Source organism: Battus philenor, unplaced genomic scaffold, assembly GCF_028537555.1.
Source record: "Battus philenor isolate CCGP_79_NKW_IND1 unplaced genomic scaffold, ilBatPhil1.0.hap1 SCAF_4, whole genome shotgun sequence".
NCBI lineage: Eukaryota > Metazoa > Arthropoda > Insecta > Lepidoptera > Papilionidae > Battus > Battus philenor.
In genome coordinates this window covers 5,087,171-5,109,092 of record NW_027181704.1, presented here as the reverse complement: position 1 = coordinate 5,109,092, position 21,922 = coordinate 5,087,171, and the positions used below count along the sequence as shown (strand labels likewise).

The window sequence follows — 21,922 nt, the reverse complement described above, 5'->3', positions numbered from 1 at the left end:
TCTACTCTTGCTCCATACTCCCCACATCTTGCTCCGACTGATTATTACTTGTTCCATTACTTCAAAAATTTTCTCTATCATGAATATTTCATATCCATGAACAAGTAAAAATTTAATTCAGGTGAATATTTTGCAAATAAGCTGTAGTCAACAATTTTTGTGAGGGCATGATGAGGCTTCCTAATAAATGGAAGAAGGTTGTAGAACAGAATGATTAATACACAATCTAATAAATTGACATTAAAAAACAAATATTGTGTTTTCATTTCACACCAAAAAAAAGGGAAGAAACTTATGTCATTTTATAAAGTTAAATGTTTTTTTTTTATTGAATAGTACAAGTACAAGATTAAGTAATATTTTTTTAAGTTATGTTATGGTTATGTAAGTTGTATTTAAATTATGAATACATTGAATATATTCATAATTTAAATACAATCAATCAAATCAGTATATATACTATATACAGATATAGTACATCATATTCAATCTATGCACTGGTATACTACATACTGATTTTGACATTGAAATCAATTCTCCCCTTTATTTAGGTTGCTAAATCATTTTTTATTTTATTTAATATATTCTTGGAATTTCTAAGTGGATTATCAGAGATTTGTATGTTATTTTTAATTGTTTAGACATAAAGAAGGATCTTTCTGTAGTAATTAATTTATAAAGTGTTCTACAGGAGTTCGGAGCAGTAAGTAATTACATCTTAAAGAATATATAATGTATCATAATAGATGTAAAAGCTTTAAAGGATTCAGCCCTTGTAAAGTTTTTTCATTTGTCATTAAAAAGTTTTGTTTTACTAATACCTCTTATAATTTTAATTAAACTTATTTAGAGCATGTATGCGGTAAAAATACAATGAAGAAAATAAGGTAATACGTATTGTATTTGTTATCATGTCAATATCATTTTATAGATAATGTGCATGACAATGCTGCGACCAGTACGCGTCGACGCGAGGACGGCGAAGTACCTCCTCCCGCATTGCCGCCGCCACCTCGGAAGCCTCCGAGGGGGCGAATTACTACATTGGACACATCCTGGTAACAATCCCTCTATTGAAGCATATTAATTCCATTTATATTTGTTTATTTTTGTGTACACTAAAAAAAAATTGAATGTTATCTGTTGTGGATTAGATATGATAAGCAAAGAATATCATTTTTATGAATTGTGTTTAGTTCTTTATTATTATTAAAATACTGTTTTTTACTTTATAAACTGTTATATGCATCTTTTATCATGGTAAGAAAAGATATTATCATCATCATCATTTCAGCAGTAAGACATCCTCTCTTGGACACAGCCCTCCATAGACTTCCAATAGGACCAGTTAGAAGCGGCCTGTATACACCTTTATAAGGTTGGCTGCCCATTCTCCTTTATCCACCCATCCTATGCTGTGTTTGCCGGTCTGTAGTTTATATTCCAGAATTAAAGCCCAATGTGATAATCAATTCTGGGTTCTGTGTGGTCAGTTCACTACCACTTTAATTTGTCAATTTACTTGGCTATGTTGGTAAAAATTTATTTGGCTTAAAATATTTATTGTTCAATTTTTAATCTTTTCAGTGACAGGTCCACGGGGAGTAGTCCAACCAGAACAGATAATAGTGATCTAATATCATTCACAAGTCCGACAAGCAAAACTGCTCCAAAGGGTTCCCATGCCTCCTTAAAGGAGTACATTGAACAAATTAGCAAGTATGTTTAAAATTGCATATTACTGTGATTATAAAAGTACTTCTTCTTGTAATATTTGAATAAAGATAATAAGCTTGAAACTATTGAAATAAACAGATATTATTTTCGCCACTAAAATATTGTTAAAATTGAAATTTTCTATGATTTATTATGTAAATATTACTCATTAAATTAAAACTACATATACTTTTTATATATATTTATTACATTTAGAAACTGTTCCACCCTTAAATCTCTATATAACTTTTCTTTTTATTTTAAATATGTATGGTTAATGTATTGACTGAAAAAATAGGATAGTTGCATAAATTTTTTGAATATTAAGTCATTTATTCTTATTAAAAATAGAGTAAAGTGTGTAGGGTTTGTTACAATAATTAATAACATGTTTTATTGATAAATATATGTGAGACATTAACATTTGTTACAGATTGGGTCAACAGACTGAAGAAATAAATCTCAACACTCCTGAAACTCCGCCAACAATGAATAATCCTCCATTCAATCAGAGACCGGGCTATCCATACGCCCCCCAATATGCTTACAACTATCAACAACCATATAATCCAGTACCGCCTTACCCTACACAACCTTATGGCATGCCAACACCTATGCCTACCCCAGTTCCAAATATGCCACCCGTATATTCGTATTACGCTCCACCCATCGCTGCATCACAAGATCCTGGTACTCCTTACGTCGCAACAAATCCACCAATGTATACGCAAACAATTCCATATACTCAAACAAGAATGGCTTCTCCGTCTCCTTATGTTGGTTACCCACCTCCTAACAATCCGCCGGCATATAATTATAACACAACGAATATGATTTCAAGGCCCACGAGACCCAACTTATATCCGCAGTTGAGTCAAATACACACATATCCGCCAATACCTGTGAGTTCAGCTAACACGTTTCAAAGTGTAACGAATAACAATGTGAACACGGAAGCCGTTGTTAAGACGGAACCTTCGAGAGACAGCGTGGAGAGTACAAGTTCACGAAAATCTTCTGAAGTCAGTATCGGGGTAAGTTTATAATTTAAAGTGACAGAAACGAGTAATTTTCGTATATTTGATTACTAATTGTATAAAAAAAATATTGCTTATCATTTATTTATTTACTTTGGAGCAGCAGATTTCATATTAATTTTACATAGATATAATAAATAGTCGAATACATAACCTACAAAAATAAAAATACCGTATTATTATTAGTTATTATATGTTTTTATAATTACACTATACTTTATTCACTGGACAGTGTTGTTATAACACTCTTTTGTCTGCACGTTTGTTAACAAGTGTAAAGGATAGATGATTGCAGCAAGTGTAGAAAATTATTAGTCTGAAGATGCCATGTCAAGATGAAAAGTAACCAATGGAAATTCATATGTTTTATTAATAATTATTTTCCCAATGACTTAAAACACAGTTCCAAGTTTTTTTTTTGCTGGATTTTTCTGTGGTCTAGCACATATTTATCTGAGAAACACCATGTCAATAGTCAACCGGAACAATCCACTTAAAAGCTAAAGAATGCATCTGCAACATGCAAACAACACAAGAAAACCAATATTTAGCCATGATGTATAATCATCATTTCAGCCATGAGGAATCCACTGCTGGACATAAGTCCATATCCAGACTTCCAATAGAATCAAGGAGCAACAGTCCCACACAGGTTTCCAAAAAGACTGGTAGGAAGGAGCATGCATCTTGCGCCTTCCTCCGACCTTAACAAGTTTCTCTTTCCCCCTTGTGGATGGATGACTTATGTGATGGCTGCTCCGTGGTTTCCACTCCAGAAACTTAAGGCCTGCCCACTGCTACTTCTACTTGCTATCCTGCTGGATTATCGGCTGTGCATCTAGAATAATATTGATGACTGACTGGGTCATTTAAAACCCCTTGATATTTTTATTTGTTTTTTTTTTTTTAATACTTTTTATATGAACAGTTTGTGTTGCAGTTATGCATGTTCGTTTAGTGTTAATTTTGTTAAATTATAATTAAATTACCACCATCGTTTTCATTTATTTATAAATATCTCTGTCCGGCGAATATAGTATATTTTTTCAAATAAGATTAGTGTGTTGTAATATATATATATATATATATATATATATATATATATATATATATATATATATATATATATATATATATATAATAAGTTTATAAATTATTTACAAGTCGAACGAGTCGAACGACACAGTGGGCAGCTTGCCGAAGTCACAGAACCTGATCGACTTCGGCGGTCGACGCGCGAAGGGCGCAGGTAGCGTAAGAGTCAGTGTGCTAGAGGCCTTCGATCCGCTATTAACAGATCAGCCCCATTCCGGTGAGTGGTTTCATTGTGTCTCACACCAACTATGCTGTGATGGAAATTTTATGTTAAATGGAAGAATACAATCACTGTTATAATAATAAACTTCAACTTAATGCATTGATTACTATTAAAACTTTTAGAAAAATATTGATTGAGCATTGAGATGATTTGTTTGCACTTCCCCTGTTAAATTTTTTTAATTAGTTAATTTTTTTGAAGCTTTAAAGGCTTACTTACATACTTGTATAAATTTAAGATGAATTTAGCTATTTTTACTTAAATTCTCAATGTGCGTCTAACGATAACTGTAACCAAAATCCAAGGTCTCCTCACAGAGATTCTTACACCAGTCACTCTTTGAAGAATCTGCTTAAGCAACCCAACACTTATGGGCTCCCAATCTAACAAAATATGTAATGTAACAACCAATGCTGAAGTTTTTGAGTTCTTAGAGTTTGGTTATTGCAAAAAAGATCTTATCATCTCAAACCGGATGTATATTGCAAGAGGCATAGATCATTTTGCAATATCAGAAATAATCTAGACAACCTATATTCTTAGCTATAAATAGAAGAACAAAGTTGAAATTTCTACATTAAATTAACATTTCAATTCATTGAATTACCATCACAGTTTAGTTTTACATGGGTCTCTTTGGATAATGTTGATGAGAAATTTATTTTCAGCAATTTAGCAAGCATGGTTTCATTGCACTGTTTTTAAAGATTTTTTTTGTGGTTATCACCAATGTGTGTGCTCGAATCATTCATGTGCAACATTATTTGTTATACTGCCATTTTCTTTCATTACAATTGCATTAAAATGGGGTTGAAATTGGGTTACTGTATGCTCCTTTAAATAACATTTATACATGGAAGGAGTCTTTCGTTACATTATGTGTGTAATATTGTCCAGTATAAATTAATCCTTTGGGCATGTCTCTAAAAACTTTTTCTTTTATATCGACTTTAGCTTTTGTTCTGTATGTCTAATAAAGAGTATTTATTAGCGACAAACTATAAATAAATACCAAAAATGCTTTGTAATATTTTGGAACAAAGGGAAACTTAGTGGGGTCAATTTCAGGTCATTTGTTCCTATAAAATAGTAAGTAAGAAGCACTGGTGTTAGTATGCAGAAGTCATTTACATACAGAATGCCATGTTATTGTGTATTGTATATTTACATTTTGTTTTTTTTTTTTCAATTCTCATCAAATATTCATACATATATATAAATATATATATATATATATATATATAAATATATAATTTAAAAATATAATAAAATATAAATAATATAAATAATTTACACAAAAATTTCCATTAAATTGTGCTTTCCCTGGAATTCTTGTCATGGAGCACTTATGGAGCACTTAACATAAATTGTTTTTTCTAACATAAATTATATTAAAATATAAGTAAAATATAAGTGAATATGTTTCAATATTTCATTACAATAAACTGAAAGTTAAATAAATCTCAAGTATTTCGTTGGAGTGGGCAAAGTTGTGATATTTAATTTGTATATATCTACCTTACAAGAGCAGCTATGTAGGCAAACAAAACCTGTTAATGTTTCATAACAGATGTGGTAAAGTAATTGAAAAAATTTTCAGGCAACTAACAGAAGTAAATACAATATCTTAAGATGATTGCTTGCAGAATACATGGCCCCTAGCGAATGCAGCAGCGTTTACGAAGAGTACGATCCATTGGACTTCCTGTACGGCGAAACCGAGATGCGTGACGCGCCTGTGTACGCGACCGTGAATAAGCGAGATAGCACTATGCTGCCTTCTCCACCGCCAAAGTCTATCCCCGCCGTTCCTGCTGTGCCTAAAAGACCTACTACGGTAAGTAATTTTTTTTACAGATTAAGGAATCATAAATATTAAAATTTCTGTAAGCGCTTTGGCAACATTGCTTGCTGCAATCCGAATAATTTGGGCAAGCTGGTTGATATTTCAGTCGAAAGCAACATAACTCTGGCAAACGGGGCATACACCCATGGGTCTTCTAATAATAACTTTGTTATTTTGTAAGAAGCATCATCTTCTCATAAACAAAGTATAGGATGATAATTTAGTCAATGCGATCTATATTAAGGTGATGAGAATCTTCACACATAAGGTTGATATAAAAATGATAAATAATACAATGCTTATTGTGTTTTACTAATTTGTGATGTGTGAATTAGTGGTTCAGTTTATCCACAAACATTATAAGGTATATATATATATATATATATATATATAGTTGTATATTATTGAAATAGAAATAGTATAATATTGAACAGTATTTTTAGATTTGTATATCTGCATCACTCTTCAGTCCAGGATTCTTAGGAGGCATTAAGTCTGTCCTTACACAGTGCTAGTATAAAGTGTGAAAATAAATACGTAAAAGAAAAACACATTGCTCCATGTTGGTTAATATAATTTTTGTTACAGAATAAACTATACGACTGTATTGTACAAACAAGGAATAAAAACTACGACAGTGAGCACAAAGCATTTTTAAAGTTGGTTTTAGATGTTAGAAGTAAGTAATGTTTTTTCTATACGATTTTTATATTTCGTTTTTTAAAATTAAACTTATTTTCTCTTCATAAAACAAATTTATTCTTTTCAGAAAAGTTTGTATATTCAGACGATAAAACGAATCCTGGTCATGTGATAGCGGCTCGGTCTGGTGGCCGTTACCCGCCTAACACCAGCATCAAGATCCTAGTGCACCACGCACACTCTGACGAGCCCATCACCTTCACCTCTGATGGTAAGAATATATTTACACGAATAAAAATTATTCTCATTTCTAAATTCATGACTCTGGGCACTTTGGGCGTAGTGACGTCATACCAAGGTACAGTACCCTAGTCTTCAGATCTTTTTTGGATCAGATCCAGGTCATCGGTAGCTGTCGGATCTCTTTTCGGCTTGCTGCGACTTAAAAGACCGCACGTTACTTCAGCGTTTATTGCCTGCGCAGGTGCATGATGATACTTGATGTTGGGACCCTTTTCATGTTCGTCAACTATCTCAATATTCATCATTATCATTTATCTTCTTGAGGTGCGTTCACTAGGCAATGGGTAGCTATAATTAGGACTTGGTATTCGACTTTGAAGCTATTAACAATGCTCTAGAGCTCCTTTTAAACCAAATTTCGAGGTTTGTCTGCTATGAGATGAGCGTTGTAACAATTTGACGCGGCCTTGAATTTCACCTACTACATGTACTGCAGAAATTACAGAAACATATTTGTTACAACACAAAATACTTATAACACAATAATAAAATGACAATGTCCAAGGAATAAATTTAGATATTCATTTGAAATATTTAATTAGAGTGTGGAAATAAGAATGTACACGCACTGTGGAGTGAATAACCTATTTTTTAAATTAAAATATACTTCTTTTCAGTTGAATCAACCGTTGAACATGTAATACTAACAGTAGTATGCTCTTTGGACGAGGACATCAGAGAGGATATGTCAGGATATATGTTACGAGTAAGTAGTTATGTGCTCAATATTTTCATTGTAGTTCCAGAAATAGATAATCATCAAACACATGCTGTAATCTAGTACAACTATGTTATATTTTAAACAAACATGAACTACATTTAATTAGTGTTGACATGTAAAAAGAATTAATTATAATAGATTGAAACTTTTTTTTTCAGTAGTAGTAAAACGACTTCTAAAGTTTATTAATAAAACTAGAAGTTTCTTTTTACAAGAACAAATAATTTGCACTATCGTTTGTTATAAGAAATTGGGTGTTCGGATGCATATTTATCAAAAGTGTTGGCTTTTTATGGAATGTACTTTTGTATCGAAAACATGCGGAGATGCGAATAGGCGAATAAAACACTCACTAACTTAGTAACTCTGTGAAACCGTTTTCATAATTTCTGAACTTTTACATTAAATAAACAGTTTTAATGTACGATTCGAACACCATTGCTCACAACGCCATCTATATCTATTCCATTGTAACTTAATAATTATAGTTTATTTAAAATAAATTTATTAATTTATTAGGTTTGGGGTGCAAAAGAGTATTTGACGCCCGGGAGTTCGCTCAGCGAGTACGATTATATTCGCGAGTGCGTACGCTTAGAGAAAGATGTTCGTCTCTTTTTACACGAGGGCAGAGATAATGAGCTCGCTAGAAGTGAGAGAGACGACGCTAGAGATTCTCATCTCACTCTAGATGATCTCACATGTTCGCAGGGAGCCACATTAACGTTTGACAATCTTTCTATATTACTAGGTGAGTATGATTTGTACTATTATTTTTCGCCTGTACATACTGCAGAATGCAAGTCAGTCCAGCTTGGTAAGTCCAACTTCGACAAAGAGATCACTCGCTGAATTCAACAGGGATGGGCAGCGTTCGGGAAGCTCCGAGATATCTCGTCCTAAATACGACAGTCCTAAAACAAAGATCTTTGACCAATGTGGGTTGCCGATGATGATTTACGGATAAGAACCGTGGTCGCTTACGATGGACTTCATAAGAAAGTTAACGGTCACCCAGAAACAATGCTTATAGTGACGCTGCAAGATCCGCTGAAGAACCAAAGTCACCGACGTAGCTCGAAGAATTGCTTGTCTGTTCTCGAGTCATCGTGGTGATCTTTAGAGTAATTCTATGTCTTGTCGCAAGCGTCTAACGACTGCAAAGAAGAAAATGCGAATGGGAAAATGAGATGGATAGCTATACATGCTTTTTAATAAATGGATTTATATTATTATTTTTATCACAAAATTGTTGAATAAGCTGTATCCAATTATAATTATAATTCTCCAATTGTGATATTTTATTATATTTTTGTAACTTGCTGTTATCTGTTAGCTCTTAAAAAGAAATTAAATGAACAAGTAGTCCTCAAGGTCCTATACTATGTTAATCGGACAAGAGAAACCATTGAAATAAAAAAATAATGTTCTATAACGTTTTTTTTTCACAGAGACGTTAGAGGGTGAACTGTCTCGTGCGGTTGGTGTGATCGGAGCAGAAGGAACGTGTTCGCCGAAGGCAGTCTTCCAGGCAGTAAAAGCCATTTGTGCCCTAGCTGGAGGTGTCGAGACTTTACATGTCACATACACATTAAACGCTTTCGCACAAGCCTGTACTTCACAGGTTAGTTTTGTTATATAATTTTTTTTTTACGTAACAACAATGTAGGATGTTTGATCACAGGTTTAATTCCTAAAGTGATTCCAATTAGCACCACTTTATGACTCGAGGTCGTGTCCAAACATAGGTCTTCGCTATTTTTTGCTCAGGTTGCTCTGTTTTGTAAAAGTTTTAAAGAGTCGTGCACGGTCGGGCGAGTACCGACAACTTTTAGCTTATCCAGATTATTTGAGTGCAAGCTTTATTAAAAAATCATTGACAGTATAATATGATACTTTCACAATTTATGTAATGAACTTATTAAATTTATGATAAGATACTTTAGAGGTCATTTTGAGCAGTGGGTATAAAATTGTTGTTGATGTGCAGGGCAGCGGCGCAGCAGTGACGCCGGAGATCCAGTCCGAGAGCGGGCCGTACTGCTGCGTGTCGCTGCGCGCGGCCACAGCGCGCGAGGCGGCCGCCCAGCAGTGCGCGCGGCTACGCGACGCTGTGCGCGCACTGCTCGCGCTCTACACGCGCACGCGCCTGTTAGACTTCCGACTCGCGGACGCACCCGCCTCCGCTGCCAACACGCACAGTAAAACACCTTTCAATAATCATTTATTTAGTTATATTTATCGGTAGTTTAACTTCTGTCGGCGTTGATAGATGCCGTTAGTAATTTTCGCAAGATAAACAGGCGAGGCAGTTGTCACGATTATATGAACCTGGGACATTCAAACCAGGTTGGTAAGTCCAACTTCGAGATCACTTGCTTAATCTATTTCGAATGGGTAGCGTTCGGTAAGCTCCGAAAATCTTCTCGTCCGAAATACCGCATTGCTTGAAGACGAAGGACTTTTACCAGTGGGTGTACTGTTGATGATATATAGATCTGAAATGTGGTTGTTTACGTTTACCTGATAAAAAGCTCAAGGTCACGAAAAGAGCAAAGGAGAGAACTATGCTCGTCCTACGCTAAGTTTCTCAGTCCGTAGTCTCCGCTCCAGAACCTTAAGGCTTCAGCGACTATCTGTTCTGCGTGATCGCGATATATGATCTGCACACTGCTACTTTAACATACTAATCAGTAAATATGTGCTTTTTTTTCTTCTGAGCTGCGACAGGCTAATTACTTAACAGTCTGTCATGGTCATAGTAAGTAGGGATAAATATGTTCCGTACAAAAAAATTGTTTTATTTTTTCCAGATATATTAATATTTTTGTATTACAGAAGCAGTTCCTGCACACACGATAGTGGAGACCATGCTGTTCTGCATCGAGGCCGTCCACTGCCTGCCGTTATGTTGGAACCATGACGAGTACCTGTTCCACGCGCAAATATACTACGGCACCAGGCCACTTAAAACCATTCACGCAACGCACTCTTCTAAAATCGAGTGCGGTGGATTCTACCCTAGAATCATTTTTGATACTTGGTAAGAATATTAACATATTTTTAATTTTTTTCATATTTATATTTATTCGCCATATTCTACGTTTTAAGGTAATGTATACTTATGCAATCGGTTTTTGTGATATTAAAAAAAAAAAACAATTTAGGCTGGGCATTCTGGTGGTAGTTTAGCGGTTGCGTTTTATTGATTTTTTGGTATAATTTTATTAAAACCTTTCTATTATTTTATTAATCTGTAGAGAACGGGCGAATCTCATGTCGTACTATTAGATGAAAGCATTCTTCGTAAAATAGTCTTTATGACTATATATTATAACCCATCAATAAATATTACCATCATCACTGTATTAGCTTCTTAATGCAAATTGCAAAGCAAAACCACCCCGAAAGATTGCCACGATGATTTATTGACTTCCTGTGACCTTACCTATGTCGTTGGTCCACTTAGCAGGAAGGCAACCCACATCGCGTCGCTCTCTAACCTTTCGGGCCGAAAGCTCATCGGTTGCACGGGCGGCGCGTACTGCACTTTAGACGAAATTTGATCTTGCAGCAATCTCCGGGCATAGCTCTCTCCATTTTAGTCTGGTTGACCTTGAATATTATAAATAATAATATATATATAATGTTTAAATTTAAATAACTGTTTCATATTGACTGTTGAGTAACCAAACTATTTTATGTAAAATTAAGCATTAAATGCATTTAAAAGTATTTTTGAATCGAAATTTTTATTTAAAAATTTTCAGGCTTAACTTGGAGGATATACCAATAAATTCGTTACCGAGAGAGTCGCGTTTGGTGTTGACGCTGTACGGTCGCACGCAGAGAGCGGAGGACAATCAGCATCAAAACAATGAAAACATCCAACAAAAGAACGAAGACGGTGAACAGAACGGCGACGTGCAATACGAACAGGTCGAGCTTGGTTGGGCGGCTATACAAATGTTTGATTTCGATTGGTGAGTTACAAGATTAGAAGATTTAGAAGAATTATCTATTTATTTGAGGAACAAACAGTTTCATATTAAAAATTGTTGGTCAACAAGTTTAAAAAATTAACATAACTTCTTAAATGACATATGGGAAAACAGTGTGATAAATATGAGTCGTAATAAAGGGGCAAAAACTTGATAACAAAAAAAAAAAAGTAAATTATAAAATGGTCATAACTGTACATTCTATGTAATAGTAATATTCAGAATTACTGCTATACATTCACACATATAATCAACATATATAAAAACTCTGTAGAGACGGTAAAAGTATATTAACGCCGCTTTCAGAATGTACTAGAAATTTGCCGCAAGCTATACCAGTATTTTGTACAATTTTTATATGAACATGAATTTAGTTTTTACATGAGCGTAATATTGGCAGCATGCTCGCTTCGGGTAATTACGTGCTGCCGCTGTGGCCCGCGCAGTGCGACCGGAGGATTGGCCCTGCGCCCCACCCTCTTCATTCACCGCCAGCGCCATTCCCAGTCATTAACATCGGTAATAAATTACTTAATAACTTATTATTCTCTTGAAGATCATCAGTAAAATTTATTGGTTGCTTGGTTTATAACAAGTACACGTGTGATAGACATATCAAAAGCAGATCATCACTATATAGGCCAGGGGTGGCCAAACTGTGGCTCGCGAGCCACATTCGGCTCTTTGAAAGATTATTTTTGGCTTCGGTTTGTAGGAGTGGTGGTAGTACTGTAGATTCTTGTTCATGTTGACCGCACCTCCGCTCGCAGTTAAAATGAGCGCGGAGACTCAACAGCGCGATGCAAACTTTTGTTGCGTCTACTGTGGCGCCATCTGTCATCTATCCGTTTCATTGCCCCCGCCGTCGCGATGCGATCGACGGTCACGTGGGTAAGAGGTCATTGCTAGGCAACGCAGGTTAATTGTCGAATTATTTCAACATTTAAATTTATATAACCTATGTCAGCTCCTGGTAAATCGAAACAAATTACTGGTGTGAATCATAATAATTATTATTCCATCATAAAATTAGCAAATGCTAAGCACCGACCGATTTTTTTTATTTATGTTCTAGATAAGAAGGTTAATAACTAATCTGTTAATATCTATCTGCAATAGTAAATTTGCATCATGTGTATTCAATATCATGTTTTAATTTTTGTTTTAATGTTTTAAAACAACCGATTATATTTTAGTTTTTACAGATGGCCGCTTTAAAATTATATCCTTCCTTTAGCCTAAAATTTCATGTTTAACTAAAATCCTTTCCAGAAATCCCAATCTACACACGAACGGGTGTCAAGTGGACTAACGGCGATGAAGAAAAACATAGAAATGTCTCACAAGAGGAGTTACCCCCGTTCGACTCTCTGGATGGACACACGCAGTCGCAATTGCTACATTTAATAGAACAAGGGGCTTATCAAAGAATGCCAACTGAGGGGAGAGAGGTAATTGAATTTTTCTTGTACATGAAATTGCAAAAGGCAAGTGTTTATGTAATAGTTAGATCATATGATTCTCATATAGCAACGTAGGATACACAAGATTTTATACAATCCCATGATAAAATCTATAAAGTCGGGATTTGACCTACTTAAGCATCCTTAAATTGAAATACTAAACGCGTATTAAATAATCCTTTTACACAGGCACTCCATGGAGCCTCCTTCATAGCAAACACTCTAAGAACTTTGCGACCTCCTAATTTTGTAAATTAATGAGAGGTAAATACTTAAATAACTTAATAGGAGACAAACTTATGCTTTTGAGGGAGCCCTCGAGGTTGGTTATTATAAATAGATCTAAGATGAGGCTTTAAGTAAAAACCGACGAAGCTACAAATGCCAGCACAAAACTATATTTTTGGATACAAAGCAATGTGCACCTAATTAGCTTTGTAATTTCATCTATAATTCTACCGAAACTGCTGTACCGCGCCTTAGGTATGCGCACGGCGAGACGTGGGGAGGGTATCAGCCGCTCTGTTTCGTCAATCCGCCGTCAATGATAGCAGCGGTGGCTCTCATGAGCCTCTGTTCTCTATTCTTCGACCTCATCTCGGATTAAGAATGTTGTATTAGCATTCTTACTCCGTTCTTACATATTTGCCTGGTGATTATTAGGAGGATGGTTATTATAATATGCTCCTGTTGATACCTAACGGGATTGCCTAAATTTATCGTACTAAGAAATGAAAATGTAACTACAGAAAATTTTAAAATTATATTCTTACTATATAATAAAGTTTATCTAACTTAAAGATGGTCATATTACTAAAGTATGATATAATTGTATGATAAATGAACCTTTTTGTTACTTAATAGATATTGTTGTGCTTTGCAGGTGATGTGGGAGAAACGTCAATACCTGGTAGAATTAGCTGGTGCCTTACCGCTCGTACTTCTAGCAGCCACCAACTGGTTCGGAGAACATCGCGCTCAGCTGGTGGCGTTGCTACAATTGTGGGAGAAACCCTCGCCTTTAAACGCCATGCATCTTCTTCTACCCTGGTATTTGCTTTTAATACTACTCATCACAAAACTGATAATTTAAGGATACTTTTGTACACAACTTAGGAAAAACAAGTGTTTTTGTAATTACGTTTGTAACATTACGTTTATATGTATTAATGCTGGGAAACTAATAAGCATAGCAATATAAACAAGAAGTGTTTCTAACTGAAGGACGGTAAAACTGGTACTTAATGAGATGGCTTCTTGAAATAAAGTCACCAGAAGGATATCCTAAAATACGTAATGAAGCCCGTAATCATGGAATGTTGATAAATTACATCTCTATTAGTGTGCTTTAGATATTGTAGTCTATACATTATATTGGTTATTATTGGTGTGGATCTAGTGGGTGTCACTTGATCCACATTGAGAATGCACGGAACAGGAAAGTCTATGAAAAAAGGAGGCTCGTCCCAAAGGGTTTAAACGCATTTATGACTACAGAGTACAATAAAACATTGTTTTTCTTTTTGTGTCCAGTTTCCCAGACGTGGCGGTACGTGAGTTCGCAGCGAAACTAATAAACGGCATGTCTGACGACGAACTGATACGGGTGTTGCCGCAGCTGACGCAAGCCTTGCGCTACGAGACGTACGAGGCCAGTCCACTTGCAGGTTCGTTAAGCCTTTTTTGATTTATTCCAATATAAGTCAATATTCGGACTCCGAATGTCTCATTTCATTCAATCAGGCTATAGTGTCAGAGCTTGAAACCAATCCAGTTGCACAGTTTTAACAGGGAGACGTTATCTTTCTGAAAATGTTCACTGCTGCACTGGAAGATGTCTTCAAACTCATGGACTGCAGCAGGTACGACATCAATATAAACGCCTTACATCACTCACCTTGGGTTTGCTGATGATATAGTCAAAATGGCTGGCCAAAAACCACGGTGGACCTACTTGTCCTACCTGCCTTAAAATAAAAATTGACAAAACAAAACTGATGCTTCATGTTCTTGTTCTGTCTAATGTAGTGGTTGTCGGATATGCTACTCTCGAAGGTGTAGACATTTATATATTCTTGGGGTAAGTCGAACTTTGAGAAAGAGATCACTCGCCGAATGAAACTCGTATGGACTGCGTTTGGGAAGCTCCGAAACATCTGGTCGAGAAGATAGATGATCACGATCTGGTAGACGGGGCATGGGTGGTTCCCCCATCAGACATAGGTCGTGGGAAGTTGTTAGATGCGGGCAGCGCACAAGCGGTCATTGTGCCGACTGTATGTTAGCTTATGTGAGTCCAGGCCTTAACTAGAATATGGCTGAAACGTATATAATGATATATTTAAAGATTTTTAATTATTATTACTTATTGCAAGGTAAGGTGCAGATGGTATATATGGGATGGTTTTTGCGGAATTGTTGGAAATCTATGGGGGAGGCCTATGACCAACAGTGGACAATCTAAGGCTAAAATTATGATATGTTGTATTGAATTATGTTTCAGAGTTGTTACTTACGCGAGCGCTGCTAGCCCCTGCGGTTGCTCATAAACTATTTTGGTTGCTGGTTCATTCCTTACCCAATGTGCCGCAGGTTTGTTGCTATTTTATACCTCTACATATTATTCTCTATCCCACGGTTTCCTAATGTGATCAAAGTAGACCCCGTGGGATCTTCGGGAGACGACGGGTGTCTAAATTGGCACGGGAATAAAATGGAGGTTTAACAATTTAAAAGCTTCTGATAGCAAAGAACTAAAATGCTAGTGCGACACTACCTTTCAATTCTCCTTGTTAAAATTTACTTATTCCATGTATAGTAAGCAATTATGAGTGGAATGAAATCTTCATACTTTTGGTCGAGTTTGAGGAATATATAGTAGATATTTAGCTGCAGCGGGTCCACCGAAACCAGCCAAATTTTTTAAGTAGTTTATAAAAAAAATTTGAGAACCTCTTCTCAAGCCCTTCTTAACATCTTTTTAATTCATTTTAAATTCTCTTTTTTATTCTATCTTTAAATAAAGGCAAGTTTTTCAATTGTTTTTATTTTATACAGGCACCAAATCAAGAGTTTCTAGGAATTACGCTAGAAGAAAATTCCACCGAATGTCAGGATGTCGACGCTTCTTTGACGGCTACGTGGCGATACAGGCTGGTCCTCCGGGCGTTGCTCGCGGTTTGCGGCGAGAATCTCACTCGTACTTTATTGAGACAACAATTGTTGGTCAAGGTTTGTTAATTGTTTTTTTTTTTAAATAATTACTAGAGGTACGGAATTTTCGCAAAAAAAAATCACCAATTTCTCATTTAAATTTTTCAAAGATTGCAAATTTCGCATTAATTTCGCATTTATACTTTAAAACTTATTAAATTTGAGGTAATAGGCATTTTTCGACAAAAAAATTTCAAAATTAAAGGTGCATGCCTTAACATTTGACAAGTTCAGTTAATTAAAAAATCGTAAAAAAATTAATATTCGCAACCTTAAGCGTTCTTTTTTAGTTTGTTACGACGACATTGTATATTTTAAAGATGAGTTAAGTGTCCACTATGTAAAGTTGGACGTCAAATACTCTGTATTAGATTCTGCTCCATCAAAGGACGAAAAGTTGCATTTGACGGCCAACAAATTGTCATGCATATTATGATTTATATTTTTATTAATGAGTTCATGGATTAGCCCATTGATGGCAGAGTTCGAAAAAAAGATAAGGCGTTTTTATAAAAATTAGGGATTTTCAACTGACCAGAGGTCTTTTACACAAAACAAAGAGCTTCTTAACTGATAAGTAAGCCAAGAAATATATCCCGTAGGCCTTAGGGGTCTATTATACGGGGTTGACATCACTGAATTTACCTATGAAAGGGTGTATATTCATCAATTAACTCATTTAAAAATGATCTTGAAAAACAGAAAAATTGCATACATTTCGCATTTATTCGCATTTATAAGAAATTTTCGCATTTATTCGCATCTATTTCGTAAATACGAAATTTCCGTACCCCTAATAATTACCATAACATATGTATTTAGTGACACAAAAGTATTATTTCGATGACGATTAGGTTAATTAATATATTCTTTTGCTATATTCCTCGGACATACGCTGTTGTCGCAATCTTTATGGTGTTCTTTCTAGCGCAATTTCATTAGCAAGTCATCTTCTAAAATTGTAAAGTGATGTAAAGAAGCGGTTATATGGTAATTTTTAAAAAAAGTATGTGTGTAACAATTAATATTGTATTTACATAGATAGAACAATAAAAAATAAAACGGTGTTTTTAATATTAAAAGCATGCAAAGTCATAGGTTAAATTAAAAAAAGTCCCGACAACGTCAAATCGCAGGTCAACAGGTACAAGAACAATTAGAAGGTGAATGCACTATGGAAACAATAGATGTAAACTGATAATAGACTGTAAATATATTCTTCCTACTTTTTATCTAACCATTGTGATGAGTTCCTTATTTACTGGTGTTTTAACAGTGTCCAGTTAAAACATGTTTCAGCAATTATATGGTTATTCAGATGAGTGACTTAAAAACTTTTAAAAGATCAGTGTGTAGCCCCTTAGCTGTCAATGTATGGTACAACTTTTCAAAATCGATAGTTTAATAAATATTAAATAACGTAATGATCATATAGTATGAAAAAACTTTAACAAAATTTGGTTCAGTACAGATTAGAATTAATTTTTTTTACTTTTTTTCTCTGCAGACTGATCATTTTATAAGTGCTGATTGGGAATAGGTGTAAAAGTTTTAAAGCTTTACATTCACCTCTACAATTAATCAGTATGTCTGTATGTCACTCTGATATGATTACCGATTGCGCACAATTTGTATGAATTGTGTATTATTACCAATGATAAAACAAAAAAATCGTAAGGAGCTATTTTAATGTTTCGCAGGCAATATCGGAGGTGGCGATGTCGGTGAAGTGCGCTAAGGAGGCGCTCAGGCAGCGAGCGCTGTGCGTGGGAGGGGAGCGCTTGGCGACGTTCCTGCGGCCCGAGCCTGTCGCCCTGCCGCTTGCACTGCACCGATACGTGCATGATGTTGACATCAAGTACTTCCTTTATCCTTTATACGATTTCGATGGCGTCCGAATTAGAATCGGCGTTCGCCATCAAACTCGCCGATTCAAACTGGAACTATTGTTGAAATCTGTAACAATGCTGGAATTATTATTGAAAATTGGAATATCTGTTAACTGAGACATCAAATGTCTAGATAGTCAATTCTCTCTGAGAAAACATATCACCAACTTAATGGCAATAAGAGACTAAACCACCAATTTCCCACAAGATGGAATTTTCTTGACACTTTTTATGCGGTCGTTATTCACAGAATAAAATGTACATAATCGTATTGCGAGAAATACGTAATTTTAATAGCTACTTGTGAAGTGCACGAATCGTTTAATTTTTTGTAAGCACGAAAACCGGTTTCAGTGGATACTTTGTACTACAAAGCAACTTTAGTTTTCTCTAATCATAGTGTTCATAAGAAACATTAATGAAAAATTAATTACCGTGTATCATTCGATGACTGTGTCAATTTTAAACAAAAACAATCTATACAAATAAATAAAATTGGAGTGTCTGTTTGGGATATTAAAATAACAGATGTGTATGGTACATATACCAAAATAACATTTTTTTTTTTAAATTTTTGTCTGTCTGCTACGGCTAATCTCTAAAATTACTGGACCAATTTGAACTAACACTGTCAGATAGCCATTGTAATAAGGAGTAACTTAGGCCACTTTAATTTTAAAATAATTCTTCAACAAAAGAAAACTAAATATTTTTTTTTGTTAAATTCCACATAGACAATGTTGAAATGTTGAAATTTAATTCTATTTAAAACCCACTTAGCAAAATGTTGAGTGTTATGAACAATAAAACTTAGATTTCAGTTGTTTCTACCTTACTTTACATGTAAATATTTTTTAGCAAGACCGGACATTGCAGTGATCCTTGGAAAAGGCCTTGCAGCGTCTGATATAATGATGATGATGACAATAATATTTTCAAGTTTAATCTATCCTATGTTTACTTTGCCTAAATAATATTAATACAATTGTATTGTTTCCAGATCGTGTTCCTACTTTTCATCTAACACGCTTCCGCTTAAAATCAATTTCATCGGTGTTGACAATGCTGTCGTGCCGGCTATGTTTAAGGTGACAAAATAATAATACCAAATATTTTATTTTTGATAAATACATCAATACTTTCTTATCTTTAATAATATATTGACTAATCTTCATTCAACTAAATTTGTTTCTAGGTGGGAGACGATTTAAGGCAAGATTCATTAGTGTTACAAGTGATTAAAGTGATGGACAGCTTATGGCTTAAAGCGGGGCTTGATTTACGGATAGTCACATTTCAAGCTTTGCCCACCAGTAACCAAAGAGGTAGGTACATTTTGTGATAGTTCGTATTATTTAAAACAAAAATTTATCTGAACTAATCAATCATCAAGTAGTTAAATACACTTATTTTTTTCTAATTCGCATAAAAAACAATTGTTATATTGTATTTGCTGGATTGAGATAATTGGGTAAAGATGTATTTACATGGTGTTGTTATTGGCTCGGTGCTTACGTGATACATTTGCTCTTTTGTTTATAGGTTCCCATTTACTTGTCCCTATTTATTAAGTGTTAATTTTATTTGAAAATTTTTTTATTACATTTGTTTATATATATGTAGATAATCTCTAATACATTTTAAATGTGATTCATCCGGTAATGTATAAGAGAATAGATTTAAATGACTATTACTTAAAATATATCTTTTATAAGTAAAAAATCCTTTTAAAACTTTAGTATGTTATTTAAAAACAATTTTTTGTTATTAGGCATGATAGAGATAGTATCGGAAGCGGAGACGCTGCGGGCCATACAGACGGAATGGGGACTGACTGGGTCGTTCAAAGACAAGCCTATTGCAGAATGGCTCGCCAAGCACAATCCTTCTGAGTTAGAGTATCAGCGAGCCAGAGATAATTTCACAGGTAATTTTTACAGAAGAGCTAAAACATGAACTATTACAGTTTTTTTGTCTATTTACATAGATTACAAGCATAATGTTTTTAGACAAGATTATATGACTGTTTACAAAAATGTTACATCGATTATTAGCTTAGAAATTGAAAAGAAATGACTAGTGTTACCGAAACCGCTATGCCCCGCCCTGGGGAAGCGTGGCGAGAGAGGGGAGAAGAAAAGATAATGAGTGTCACCGCGTTGACAGCAGACTGTATTGATCTGACGTTTTGTTTAATGAATGTTCTGAACCATGTTACAAATATTGGGTAAAATAAAATGAATTTATTAATTTTATGTTTATTTACAGCGTCATGCGCAGGGTACAGCGTGGCGACATATTTGCTCGGCATATGCGATCGGCATAATGATAACATCATGCTGAAGACTTCTGGTCACCTGTTCCATATTGACTTTGGCAAATTTTTGGGTGATGCGCAGATGTTTGGCAATTTTAAGAGGTATAATATGTTTTGATTTCAGTCTCTGAGAAAAAAATCTTGTATCTCTGTAATTTTACATTAACTGTCTGTTTTAAAAGGAAAAATGACTTTTACCCACCACAGTAAAAAATAAAATAAAAATTGTTTCACAGTGAAAAATTGAAACTATACATTCATGTACATAACAAAATGTAAACAAGATTAAAATGTTAAACTTAAATCTAAGATAAAAATAATAAATTTGATATATTAAGAGGTACTAAACATGTTATTTTGTAATCAAATGATAACGACTTTGTTGTATTTATGAATTAGCAGTGAGATATAATATATTGGACAGGGACCGAGCCCCGTTCGTGCTGACCCACGACATGGCGTACGTGATCAACGGCGGCGAGCGGCCCACGCAGCGCTTCCAGCACTTCGTGGAGCTGTGCTGCATGGCTTTCAACGTAGTTCGAGCACATCGGAACCACATCCTCGACCTCTTTGCACTGGTATACCAATTGTATATATAAACCCGCACACACCCTCTACAAGTACTTTTAGTTTATTTATTACTTAATACAAGAGAATACGACCAATATTTAACCACTTCCGCACATGCAGTGGTAGTCGTGCAATGAAATGCACCGCCCGCCAGCCCGCTGATAAATGGGCATGCGGCAAACAATGCGAATCACACAACCGCCACCACCAAATCACTCAACACGTGTTTCACCCCTCCACGGGGCTACCACTGCCACTGTATGTGCGGAAGTGGCTAAATATTGGTACTTTTCTTACTTAGGATGGACTTCCGCGAAGTAACGCCTGATTCCATTAAATACAAGAGAACCTAATATGAGAGATAAGGGCTGAAAAATTAGGAAATCCGCAGAAGAAACAAGGTCACCAGATTTACTCTAAGAATTGCTCATCTGTAGTGGCAGAGTATATCCAACAGACGGCCACGAGCCGGTAGACGCGGTGTGAGTAAGCCGCCACTAGGTGGACCGACGACATAACGAAGGTCGCGGGAAGTCGTTGGATATCGTACAGTGCATGACCGTCCGGTCATTTTGACGGTTTTGGCGAGAGGCCTATTTCTTGAAAAGGGCATCGATCACCTGACAACGACAACGACAATGACGATGAGTCCAGATAGACTTTACTATTAAAAGTTATTTGCCTGCCGATTTGTATTATAATAGAAAAATATCAACGTAACAAACATTTCATATTAACCAATAATATAACTTTTTGCAGACTGATTGGAAATGGGTGTGAAACTTTAGAAGCTTTTTGTTGACAAATGAACGATACATTCATTCCTTTAAAGCTTTTACTACAATAACCAATTACCCTATAGATAATAGATTTTTGATGTTTT

General features: G+C 35.2%; 1 protein-coding gene across 1 annotated transcript in view; it reads left to right on the top strand.

Moving 5' to 3' along the window:
* Positions 1 to 21,922, top strand: part of Pi3K68D (phosphatidylinositol-4-phosphate 3-kinase catalytic subunit Pi3K68D) — a 32,567-nt gene that overhangs the window by 2,260 nt on the left and 8,385 nt on the right. The window contains exons 3-27 of the mRNA XM_068771498.1: positions 932 to 1,058; positions 1,588 to 1,719; positions 2,150 to 2,750; positions 3,918 to 4,065; positions 5,718 to 5,908; positions 6,506 to 6,596; positions 6,687 to 6,830; positions 7,480 to 7,568; positions 8,103 to 8,334; positions 9,035 to 9,207; positions 9,574 to 9,784; positions 10,422 to 10,626; positions 11,354 to 11,566; positions 11,985 to 12,103; positions 12,857 to 13,035; positions 13,931 to 14,097; positions 14,581 to 14,714; positions 15,551 to 15,639; positions 16,105 to 16,278; positions 17,961 to 18,118; positions 19,150 to 19,237; positions 19,345 to 19,474; positions 19,921 to 20,076; positions 20,418 to 20,568; positions 20,891 to 21,047. Coding sequence (XP_068627599.1) covers positions 932 to 1,058; positions 1,588 to 1,719; positions 2,150 to 2,750; positions 3,918 to 4,065; positions 5,718 to 5,908; positions 6,506 to 6,596; positions 6,687 to 6,830; positions 7,480 to 7,568; positions 8,103 to 8,334; positions 9,035 to 9,207; positions 9,574 to 9,784; positions 10,422 to 10,626; positions 11,354 to 11,566; positions 11,985 to 12,103; positions 12,857 to 13,035; positions 13,931 to 14,097; positions 14,581 to 14,714; positions 15,551 to 15,639; positions 16,105 to 16,278; positions 17,961 to 18,118; positions 19,150 to 19,237; positions 19,345 to 19,474; positions 19,921 to 20,076; positions 20,418 to 20,568; positions 20,891 to 21,047 — 4,259 coding nt within the window. The remainder of the gene's footprint in view (positions 1 to 931; positions 1,059 to 1,587; positions 1,720 to 2,149; positions 2,751 to 3,917; positions 4,066 to 5,717; positions 5,909 to 6,505; positions 6,597 to 6,686; positions 6,831 to 7,479; positions 7,569 to 8,102; positions 8,335 to 9,034; positions 9,208 to 9,573; positions 9,785 to 10,421; positions 10,627 to 11,353; positions 11,567 to 11,984; positions 12,104 to 12,856; positions 13,036 to 13,930; positions 14,098 to 14,580; positions 14,715 to 15,550; positions 15,640 to 16,104; positions 16,279 to 17,960; positions 18,119 to 19,149; positions 19,238 to 19,344; positions 19,475 to 19,920; positions 20,077 to 20,417; positions 20,569 to 20,890; positions 21,048 to 21,922) is intronic.